The 10635-nt window shown below is 43.1% G+C and overlaps 1 protein-coding gene across 1 annotated transcript; it reads left to right on the forward strand.

Moving 5' to 3' along the window:
• Window positions 1-268: 268 nt before the first annotated feature.
• On the forward strand, window positions 269-10372 carry LOC111964951 (uncharacterized). The gene is made up of 9 exons (XM_023988882.3): window positions 269-470; window positions 596-632; window positions 782-1999; window positions 2075-2116; window positions 2259-2359; window positions 8512-8573; window positions 8775-8941; window positions 9210-9437; window positions 9704-10372. The coding sequence occupies exons 1-9, from the start codon at window positions 384-386 to the stop codon at window positions 10111-10113; spliced, it is 2352 nt and encodes a 783-aa protein (XP_023844650.1). The 5' UTR covers window positions 269-383; the 3' UTR covers window positions 10114-10372.
• Window positions 10373-10635: the final 263 nt, after the last annotated feature.

Here is a 10635-nt window from a genome sequence, read left to right on the forward strand (position 1 = left end):
ATAAACATCTTTACCATTAGATCATTAATAATTGATGGAATTGTCGTTCTTGTAAAATAGATTTGTATTTATAAAGTACTTGGTAAGATAAAAGTACAACATAATACTTGTTGCTTCTGAGATGTACAGCTGCAGAAGTCAAGTTATCTTACCTACAACAGTGTAGCAGTGACACCTAGTGGATACACCCCATATAGACCAGAAGCATCCGAATATCAAGGCGTGCTAATTAGCTAAATGGCAATATATTTCACCTGTTTACGTCCACTTTTAGCGGAAACGAAAAGAAACATCGCAGGAAATAATTGACAATAGCTGGGACAGTGTAGGAAGCCGACCTGCTTGCTAAATAGTGGAAAAAGTAAACACAACGTGACACAAAAATGTCACGAAATCATTCAAAGTTCATATTTGTACGTTCACTACTACTTGCCAATGGTTTATTTACCGCAAACTGCGACCTGTCCTGGGTAAGTAGATGACTGACTTCTATAAGCATTTTCCCTACATTTCGCTGGAGATTGTAGGTAGATTTCAAGTTGTTGACTAACATTCTTGGTTTAATGCTACCTCAACGTTTTTATTACGTCCTTAGATAAATAACTTTAGGAATGACGCTTACAACCCTCCCGGTAAGACAAATATTTATTATGTAGCCTTTGGGCCCTGTACTATGGTCTTTGTTTAATTCTCAAGTGTGTGTGTGTTGGGGGTGTTATGCCTATGACTGACATTTGGACATTACTGGATTGTCCTCTACACTCTGTCCACAACTTCTCAGATGACAGTCATGGTAATGTGGGCAACGCCTTCTTCGCGCTGCGAAGCTGCCACCAGGTGATGCGCGGCAAGAGCGGCGAGTTCTTCTCCCCAGACTACCTGTGCTCCAACCCACCTCTCTGGTGCAACTGGACCATCCAGGTAGACCCTGGTAAACGTGTGCTCCTCCACCTAGAGGACTTCACCCAGTCAGACGCATGCAGCGGGAAGCTGGACCAGATCCACCTGGACGAGCCCCTGGGGGTCGCGGGGGGTCACAGGATCCTGGAGAAGTGTTGGCGTGAGGCCAAGTACATATCCCTCTCCAACATCCTCCACGTGGTTCAGCTGATCAGAGGAAAACCCAGTCCACCCCACAGGGGCTTCTATGGGCGATACGAGGCGTTCGTACCGCCAGTCACGTACAATGCTTATGGTGATACCACCGAAGAAGACTGGAAGCTGATGACTGAACCAAAACTGATAGAACTGGAACCCTTTCCCTCTCTGGGAAGTTTCACCAAGTTTCTTCCCATGAAGAGGGGTGAACCTATGGAGGCCATTTTACTGGAGAGCCCCACCCCGCCAGCTCAGACCAACCCGGAGGTGGTGTTTGACTATTTTGACCAACTCACTTCCTCCTCTGTGTTCAATGAGCTTCCACCATGGGAAGCAGAGGAGCAAATGGTCAGAGAGGGGCTCTTCAAGTCTTCTCCTGTTCAGAGAGAGGAGGAAGATTGGGACAGAGGAATCTCAGAGGGGACTGAAGCAGACGAGAGCCACCTGACAAAGGAAGACTGGAAAGTGGGTAACTTGAGTGGAGATGTGGTGGACCGTGAGTCCCATCTGCCCTTGACTCCCACTCCCCGCATGGTGGTCACTCGTCATGGGACGTCAGGGAGGGATGCCACTCAGACCCACACAGCACACCTTGGAAGTGACGCCTCCACACACCAGCCCCCTGTTTTGAATCCCAAATCCTCGCCACGCACTCCGTCTGCTATGCGAAGGAACGTGGATGCTCAAACTACAGATTCCATTCCTCCTACAGAGTTTAACATTGTGTCACACACAACAGAGGTGGATGACCAAGGTGAGGAGTCTGGCAATGAGGAATTGCTGAAAATGACTCTGGGTGGGTCTACAGCATCCAGTGACACTCATACACCCACTGATACCCAGGATCCCTTCAACCATCTCCCAAACATGGTTGAACCGTTTTTCGACAGCAGAGATTATGGTAGGTAGTCAGCAATTTAATTTGCATACTTTGTTGTCTGGTTTATGAAAACTGTCTTGCATGTTTACTTTGCAGAGAAAGCCAGAAATCACACCGAAGTATCACACTTACCAGAAGGTGATTTCTTTTTTCTTTTCAAAAAGGTATTTTTAATATAATTCCAAGGCTATAACAAAAGTTAAGTCACTAGCCTTTGTACAATAGTTATAGAGCTATGTATGATTATTAAAGTAGATGCCTACCTTTTTGTATTTCTCAGACTACCTATTTGAAGTGGCTGTTGAAGTCAACTTCCTTGTGACGCCAGAGGAGAATTGGGACCATCTTGTGAGATCACTGTTGATCTCTGTGAAGTCTCTGGTGAGTTATCTCATGTACAATAGAGCCCGACAGTGGAGGTGTCATAATACCCATAAAACCTAGCAGTCAAACAAGGAAATGGGTCCAATTGTTTTTCCACCATGAATTTTTCCCATAGGAGATTTTAGAAACACTTAAAATAAGGACTGTCGTTTTGTCTTACCTTGGCGTGACATTTTGATATCCATGTAAATCTCTCTTAGACAAGGTGAGATATTCGGCTCTATTTACACTCAGATTAAAAAATTCTAATAAGCATCAAAGTAGACATCATGCAAAACTACAAATCCCTGTAAGCTCCTGCACGTCATCTCTAGCTGACACCTTTGCTAACAGGTATTGTATCAATTTAAAACTTGCACAAGACGGTTCCCAAAACTGTCTATTTTAAAGAAATGTAGCCAACATGAGAGGTAATACAGAGATTCTTACCTTTGCCTCGATTCGACAGTCTCATCCAGATCATGGCATTTGTTCTTTATGATGGCCACATTAGTAGCCAATTAGTATTTCAGTTTTTTGGGGGGGTAAATACAGGCGAATACAGTGCCTTTGGAAAGTGTTCAGACCCCTTGACTTTTTCCACATGTTAGGTTACAGCCTTATTCTAAAATTCTCATCAATCTACACACTACCCCATAATGACAAAGAAAAAACATGTTTTTAGAAATGTTTGCTATTTTGTAATTTGTTAAACATCACATTTACATAAGTATTCAGACCCTTTACTCAGTACTTTGTTGAAGCACCTTTGGCAGCAATTACAGCCTTGAGTCTTCTTGGGTATGACGCTACAAGCTTGGCACACCTGTATTTGGGGAGTTTCTCCCATGCTCTCAAGCTTTGTCAGGTTGTATGGGGAGTGTTGCTGCTCAGCTCTTTCCAGGTCTCTCCAGAGATGTTTGATCTGGTTCAAGTCCGGGCTCTGGCTGGGCCACTCAAGGACATGAAGACTTATCCCGAAGCCACTCCTGCGTTGCCTTGGCTATGTGCTTAGGGTTAATGTCCTGTTGGAAGGTGAACCTTCCCCCCAGTCAGGTCCTGAGCGTTCTGGAGCAGGTTTTCATCAAGGATCTCTCTGTACTTTGCACCGTTCATCTTTGCCTCGATCCTGACTAGTCTCCTAGTCACTGCCGCTGAAAAACACCCCCACAGCATGATGCTGCCACCACCATGCTTCACTGTAGGGATGGTGCCAGGTTTCCTCCAGACGTGATGCTTGGCATTCAGGCCACAAGGTTGAATCTTGGTTTCATCAGACCAGAGAATCTTGTTTCTCATGGTTTGAGAGTCCTTTAGGTGCCTTTTGGCAAGCTCCAAGCGGGCTGTGATGTGCCTTTTAATGAGGAGTGGCTTCTGTCTGGCCACTCTATCATTTAGGCCTGCTTGGTGGAGGGCTGCAGATTATGGTTGTCCTTCTGGATGGTTTTTCCATTGCCACAGAGGAGCTTTCTGAGTGACCATCAGGTTCTTGGTCACCTCCCTGACCAAGGCCCCCCCGATTGCTCAGTTTGGCCGGGCGGCTAGCTCTAGAAAGGGTCTTGGTGGTTCCAAACTTCTTCCATTTTAGAATGATGGAGTCCAGTGTGTTCTTGGGGACCTTCATTGCTGCAGACATGTTTTGGTACCCTTCCCCAGATCAGTGCCTCGACACTATCCTGTCTCAGAGCTCTACGGACAATTCCTTAGACCTCATGGCTTGTTTTTTTGCTCTGACATGCACTGTAAACTGTAGGACATTATATAGTCAGGTGTGTGTGTGTGCTTTTCCAAATCATGTCCAATCAATTGAATTTATCACAGGTGGGCTCCAATTTAAGTTGTATAAACAACTCAAGGATGATCAATGTAAAACAGAATGCACCTGTGCTTAATTTCGAGTCTCATAGCAAAGGGTCTGAATACTTATGTAAATAAGGTATTTGTTATTTTTTTTATAAATTTGCAAATGTTCATAAATCTGTTCTCTTTGTTATTGTGTAGATTGCTGAGAATTTTTATTTATTCAATTTTAGAATAAGGCTGGATTGTAACAAAATGTCAAGGGGTCTGAATACTTTCCGAAGGCACTGTCCTAAGTCACCTTGTCCTAGAGAGATTTACACGGTTATCAAAACGCCACGCCAGGGTAAGCCTAAAGGCCCCTGTGGGGGAAATTAATGATGGGGAAACATTTGGAAACATTTCCCTGTTTGACCTCTAGGCTTTATGGGATTTATGACCGGCTGTGGTTCTCTAACTTTCTTCATAAATGAATGTCATCTTACAGTGCCTTCAGAAGGTATTCATACCCCTTGACCTATTCACCATTTTGTTACAGCCTGAATTCAAAATTGATTAAATATACATTTTTCCCTCACCCATCTACACACTACCCCGTAATGACAAAGTGAAAATATCTAATTTACAGTTGAAGTCATAAGTTTACATACACCTTAGCTAAATACATTTAAACTCAGTTTTTCACAATCCTGACATTTAATCCTAGTTAACAATTCCATGTCTTAGGTCAGTTAGGATCACCACTTTATTTTAAGAATCGGAAAAGTCTGAATAATAGAATGTTTTATTCTTTTCATCATGTTCCCAGTGGGTCAGAAGTTTACATATACTCAATTAGTATTTGGTAGCATTGCCTTTAAATTGTTTAACTTGGGTCAAACGTTTCGGGTAGCCTTCCACAAGCTTCTGAATTTTGGCCCATTCCTCCTGACAGAGCTGGTGTAACTGAGTCAGGTTTGTAGGCCGCCTTGCTCGCACACGCTTTTTCAGTTCTGCCCACACATTTTCTATAGGATTGAGGTCAGGGCTTTGTGATGGCCACTCCAATACTTTGACTTTGGAAGTATGCTTGTGGTCATTGTCCATTTGGAAAACCCATTTGCAACCAAGCTTTAACTTCCTGACTGATGTCTTGAGATGTTGCTTCAATATATCCACACAATTTTCCTACCTCATGATGCCATCTATTTTGTGAAGTGCACCAGTCCCTCCTGCAGCAAAGCACCCCCACAACATGATGCTGCCACCCACGTGCTTCATGGTTGGGATGGTGTTCTTCGGCTTGCAAGTATCCCCCTTTTTCCTCCAAACATAACGATGGTCATTATTGCCAAACAGTTATATTTTTGTTTCGTTAGACCAGAGGATATTTCTCCAAAAAGTACGATCTTTGTCCCAGTGTGCAGTTGCAAACCGTAGTCTGGCATTTTTGTGGTGGTTTTATAGCAGTGGCTTCTTCCTTGCTGAGAGGCCTTTCAGGTTGTCGATATAGGACTCGTTTTACTGTGGTTAGAGATACTTTTGTACCTGTTTCCTCCAGCATTTTCACAAGGTCCTTTGCTGTTCTGGGATTGATTTTCACATTTCGCACCAAGGTACGTTCATCTCTAGGAGACAGAATGCTTCTCCTTCCTGAGCGGTATGACGGCTGTGTGGTTCCATGGTGTTTATACTTGCATTTTCTTTAGATTTTCCCATGATGTCAAGCAAAGAGGCACTGAGTTTGAAGGTAGGCCTTGAAATACATCCACAGGTACACCTCCAATTGACTCAAATTATGTCAATTAGCCTATCAGAAGCTTCTACAGCATGACATAATTTTCTGGAATTTTCCAAGCTGTTTAAAGGCACAGTCAACCTAGTGTATGTAAACTTCTGACCAACTGGAATTGTGATACAGTGAAATAATCTGTCTGTAAACAATTGTTAGAAAATGTACTTGCGTCATGCACAAAGTAGATGTCTTAACCGACTTGCCAAAACTAGTTTGTTAACAAGAAATTTGTGAAGTGGTTGAAAAACTAGTTTGAATGACTCCAACCTAAGTGTATGTAAACTTCCAACTTTAACTGTACATGAGTATTCCCACACATGACTGGAGACTTTGTAGAAGCACCTTTGGCTGCAATTACAGCTCAGTCTTTCTGGGTAAGTCTCTAAGAGCTTTCCACACCATTTAAAAACACAACATTATTTTCAGGTCTTGCCATAGATTTTCAAGTAGGAAAGTTCAAATTTTAGTCAACTAATGCAGCCACTCAGGAACATTCACTGTCTTTTTGGTAAACAACTCATGTAGATTTGCCCTTTTTGGGTTATTGTCCTGCTGGAAGGTGAATTCTTCTCCCAGTGTCTGGTGGGAAAGACTGAACTAGGATTTTTATCCTGGAAAAACTCCCCTTAACGATCACAATAATTCCTATAACATTATGCAGCCACCACTATGCTTGAAAATATGGAGTGGTACTGTGTTGTATGGAATTTGCCCCAAACACACAACTTTGAATTCAGGACAAAAAGTTGAATGCTTTTTTGCACTATTACTTTAGTGCCTTGTTGCAAATAGGAAGTATTGTTTTATTCTGTGCAGGCTTCCTTTTCACTCTGTTAGTATTGTGTAGTAACTATACTGAACAAAAATATAAACGCAACATGTAAAGTGTTGGTTTCATGAGCTGAAATAAAGCTGAAGAGTTCCATATGCACAAAAAGCTTATTTCTCTCAAATGTTGTGCACAAATTTGTTTACATCCCTGTTGGTGAGCATTTTTCCTTTGCCAAGATACACCACACCTGTCAGGTGGATGGATTATCAAGAAGCTGATTTAAACAGCATGATCATTACACAGTTGCACCTTGTGCTGGGGACAATAAAAGGCCACTCTAAAATGTGCAGTTGTCACACAATACCACAGAGGTCTCAAGTTTTGAAGGAGAGTGTCTACCAGAGCTGTTGCCTGAGAATTGAATGTTAATTTCTTTTACCATACAATGTCATTTTAGAGAATTTGGCTTAACCCCAACAGGCCTCACAACCGCAGACCACGTGTAACCATGCCAGTCCAGGACCTCCACATCCGGCTTCTTCACCTGCGGGATTTTCTGAGACCAGTCATCTGGACAGTGAATGAAACTGGGTTTGCACAACCAATATTTGTTGTGGGGGAAGCTCAGCAGCATGCTCGTTTCCTCACCAGAGTCTTGACCTGACTGCAATTTGGCGTCATAAGTGGCTTCAGTAGGTAAATGCTCACCTTCAATGTCCATTGACATGCTGAAGAAGTGTGCTCTTCACAGGTGAATCCCAGTTTTGAACTGTACTGGGCAGATGGCAGAGAGTGTATGGTGTCGGGGAGTGGTTTGCTACGGACAACAAACGCAACTGCTTTTTATCGATGACAATTTGAATGCGCAGAGATACCGTGACGAGATCTTGATGCCCATTGTCGTGCCATTCATCTGCGGCCATCACGTTTCAGCATAATGCACAGCCCCATGTCACAAGTATCTGTACAGAATTCCTGGAAGCTGAAAATTGCCCAGGTCTTCCATGGCCTGCATACTCACCAGACGTGTCACCCGTTGAGCATGTTTGGGATGCTCTGGATCGACGTGTACGACAGCGTGTTCCAGTTCCCCTAGCGACTTTGCACAGCCATTGGAAGAGCGGGACACATTCCACAGGTCACAATCAACAGCCTGATCAACTCTACGCGAATGAGATGTCTCGCTGCACGAGGCAAATGGTCACACCAGATACTGACTGGTTTTCTAATCCACTCCCCTACCTTTTTAAGGTATCTGTGACCAACAGATGCATATCTGTATTCCCAGTCCATGTAGAAGGGCCTAATGAATTTATTTCATCTGACTGATTTCCATATGAATTAACTCAGTAAAATCTTTGAAATTGTTGCGTTTTTATATTTTTTGGTCAGTATACAATGTTGATCCATCCTGTTTTCTCCTATTACAGCCATTAAAGTCTAACGGTTTTAACGTCACATTGGCCTCATGGTGAAATCCCTGAATGGTTAACTTCCTCTCCGGCCACTGAGTTAGGAAGGACTCCTGTGTCTTTCTAGTGACTGTGTATTGTTACACCATCCAAAGTGTAATTTAGTCACTTCTCCATGCTCAAAGGGATATTACTTTTTATTTTATTTGTAGGTGCTGTTCTTTGTGAAAAACAAACCCATTCCACTTTGACATTATGGGTTATTGTGTGTAGGCCAGTGATGACAAAAAAGTCTAAATTGAATCCATTTTAAGCTAAGGCTTTAACAAATCAAAATGTGTAAAGACTGTATATGGCTTTTGGTCAATATTTACTGTGACTGGACTGGTGCAATTATTAATTTGTTTTTCAGGTTAATGAGCAGTTGGAAATTGTCCACAAACCCAAAACCCTATCCTCCAAAAGAATAAAAAGGTTGGTTTACTACATTTTGTAACCAAGAGCTCCAAATGCCTTTCTTGACTGCAAACAAATACTTGTATTTTTACTGCATAAAAATGGGTTGTTGGCAGTTGATTGATAAAAATACGAAAAACTTTTGCTGAATTTTGCTGAAATACAACTGATGGATTGAATGCCTTTTTTAACAGTTTTTTTGCTTTGTTGTATCAACAGGTTGAGTGCAGGAGTGCTTTATATCCTCTGGCTGCATATTGGGGGTGGGCCAGAAGGGGTGAAGATTCACAGGACCCTGCACCCGGCCCTGCAGGAGCTGTTGGAGATGGTGGTTAGCCCCAGGGACAGCTCAACACAGGGTGTCATCGTCTCTGTATCCACCGCTGGTAGGTCTCAAAGTTTCCTACAAACAAATATAAATCTGTAGCTTATTTTGCACTGTACTCTGATCTTTACAAATGGCACTAAAGGTTACTGCAGATGTTTAAGATATTGTGTTGTATAGATATAGTATAGCTTGCAACTAGGTGTCTTGGGGCTCAATGAGGTGAGAAATGTATTTGTTTGACTTTAAATCATTTGATTTGAAGTGATTTGTTTTCATATTTAATAACTCCATTAATCAACGTTACTTATGCACCCTTTGTCTCTCAGATGTGAATGAGTGTGTGACTCAGCTGGTGCTGTGTGACATCAACGCTGAGTGTGTGAACCGCTTTGGTTCCTACTCATGCCGATGCCACTCCGGGTTCAAGGATATGTCTAGGCTGGGCTCAGGTGGAACCATTTGCGTGGACACCAAGGCCGCTGATACGGACCGGCACAACGAGTCGACGATTACGGTGGATCAGCATAGTCCTGAGCAGCAGCAGCGTAACACTGGTACTCCATAGATTTTGGTAGAATTATTGTTCTCTGAAGTACAAGGAAAACATACAGTATGACATTGGTTAGTTAAAAATCAGTGGCACTGAAGTTGATAAGTTAGACCACCACCCTAATATTCCCGATTTAACCCCTGAAAATGGGTTCGTTAGGTAACAGAATGTTTAACCCTAACAGAATGTTAGACAAAGGTGCATGGTTATGAAGGTGACTGCACTAGGTAAATTGTGTACATCTAATCCTTGCCTAACCTTTGACCTTAGGCTGTACTTCAGTGTGGTCCAGCGGGATGGTCAAAGGCATCTACGTGGTGTGCTTCCTGCTCAGCTTCCTCATCCTGCTGCTCCTCGGTACCGTGGGCGTGCTGTATCACCGCCACCACCGGGGGGCCTTCCTGGTCCACTGTCGGAGCAGCAGCCACGGGAGCGTCCCCCCCATCCCCCCTCCTGACTACAAAAACGACGGCAACGACAACACTTCCATCCGCACCAACTCGGAGCTGCCCCCTCCGCTCCCACCCATACGGCGCCCTAAGGAGGGCTGGGCTCGCCCTAAGGAAGGCTGGGCTCACCCCAAGGACTGCTGCCCCTCGGTGGACCTGCCCCTGCTGCGCTTCAGCCCCCTGCTGCCTCTTGATGGGTACATGGAGCCAGGGGAGGGTGTCCAGCTTTGAAGAGAAGATTGCTCTGTGGTTGTCCTGAATGTGCAATGAGAGCATTGAGACCCCGTTCTGGGCAGGTTGACTTCACTGTTTCCTAAGTTCATTATTTTTCTGTTTATCTTTGCCTTTTCTTTATTTTGATGAAATATCTTGACTGTTATTACTTTTTGTATTACATTGTCTTTGTGTGTAGTTTTGATGTGCTACTTGATATATTCTTTGGATCATTGTATATAGTATATTTAACAGAGTAACTTCAATTAAATAAATGTTAACTTGGCTCTACATTGAATATATATTAAAAAAAATATTTTTAAAAAATATTGAAATGGGAAAGTACAATTTCTATAACAAAGTAGGCTTCTTTGTTTTATATGCAGGCATATCTGCTGTTTTGGCATTATGCCTCAAAATACAATGGATTTACTTGAGGGGAAAAGGCCACAGAAAACGGACCTTAAATAAAAATACCGATGTCACAGCGCTATTACGCGATGTTGTGCTTTTCCCACAAGGTGGCAGCGCGTGCTAGGA

This window comes from Salvelinus sp. IW2-2015, linkage group LG1, assembly GCF_002910315.2.
Source record: "Salvelinus sp. IW2-2015 linkage group LG1, ASM291031v2, whole genome shotgun sequence".
NCBI lineage: Eukaryota > Metazoa > Chordata > Actinopteri > Salmoniformes > Salmonidae > Salvelinus > Salvelinus sp. IW2-2015.

Excerpts from the sequence above, each read along its gene's own strand:
- LOC111964951 (XM_023988882.3), top strand. The coding sequence starts at position 384 with ATGTCACGAAATCATTCAAAGTTCATATTTGTACGTTCACTACTACTT. Across the intron at positions 633-781 it reads TGACGCTTACAACCCTCCCG|ATGACAGTCATGGTAATGTG; the intron begins GTAAGACAAATA and ends ACAACTTCTCAG. Across the intron at positions 8,574-8,774 it reads TCCTCCAAAAGAATAAAAAG|GTTGAGTGCAGGAGTGCTTT; the intron begins GTTGGTTTACTA and ends TTGTATCAACAG.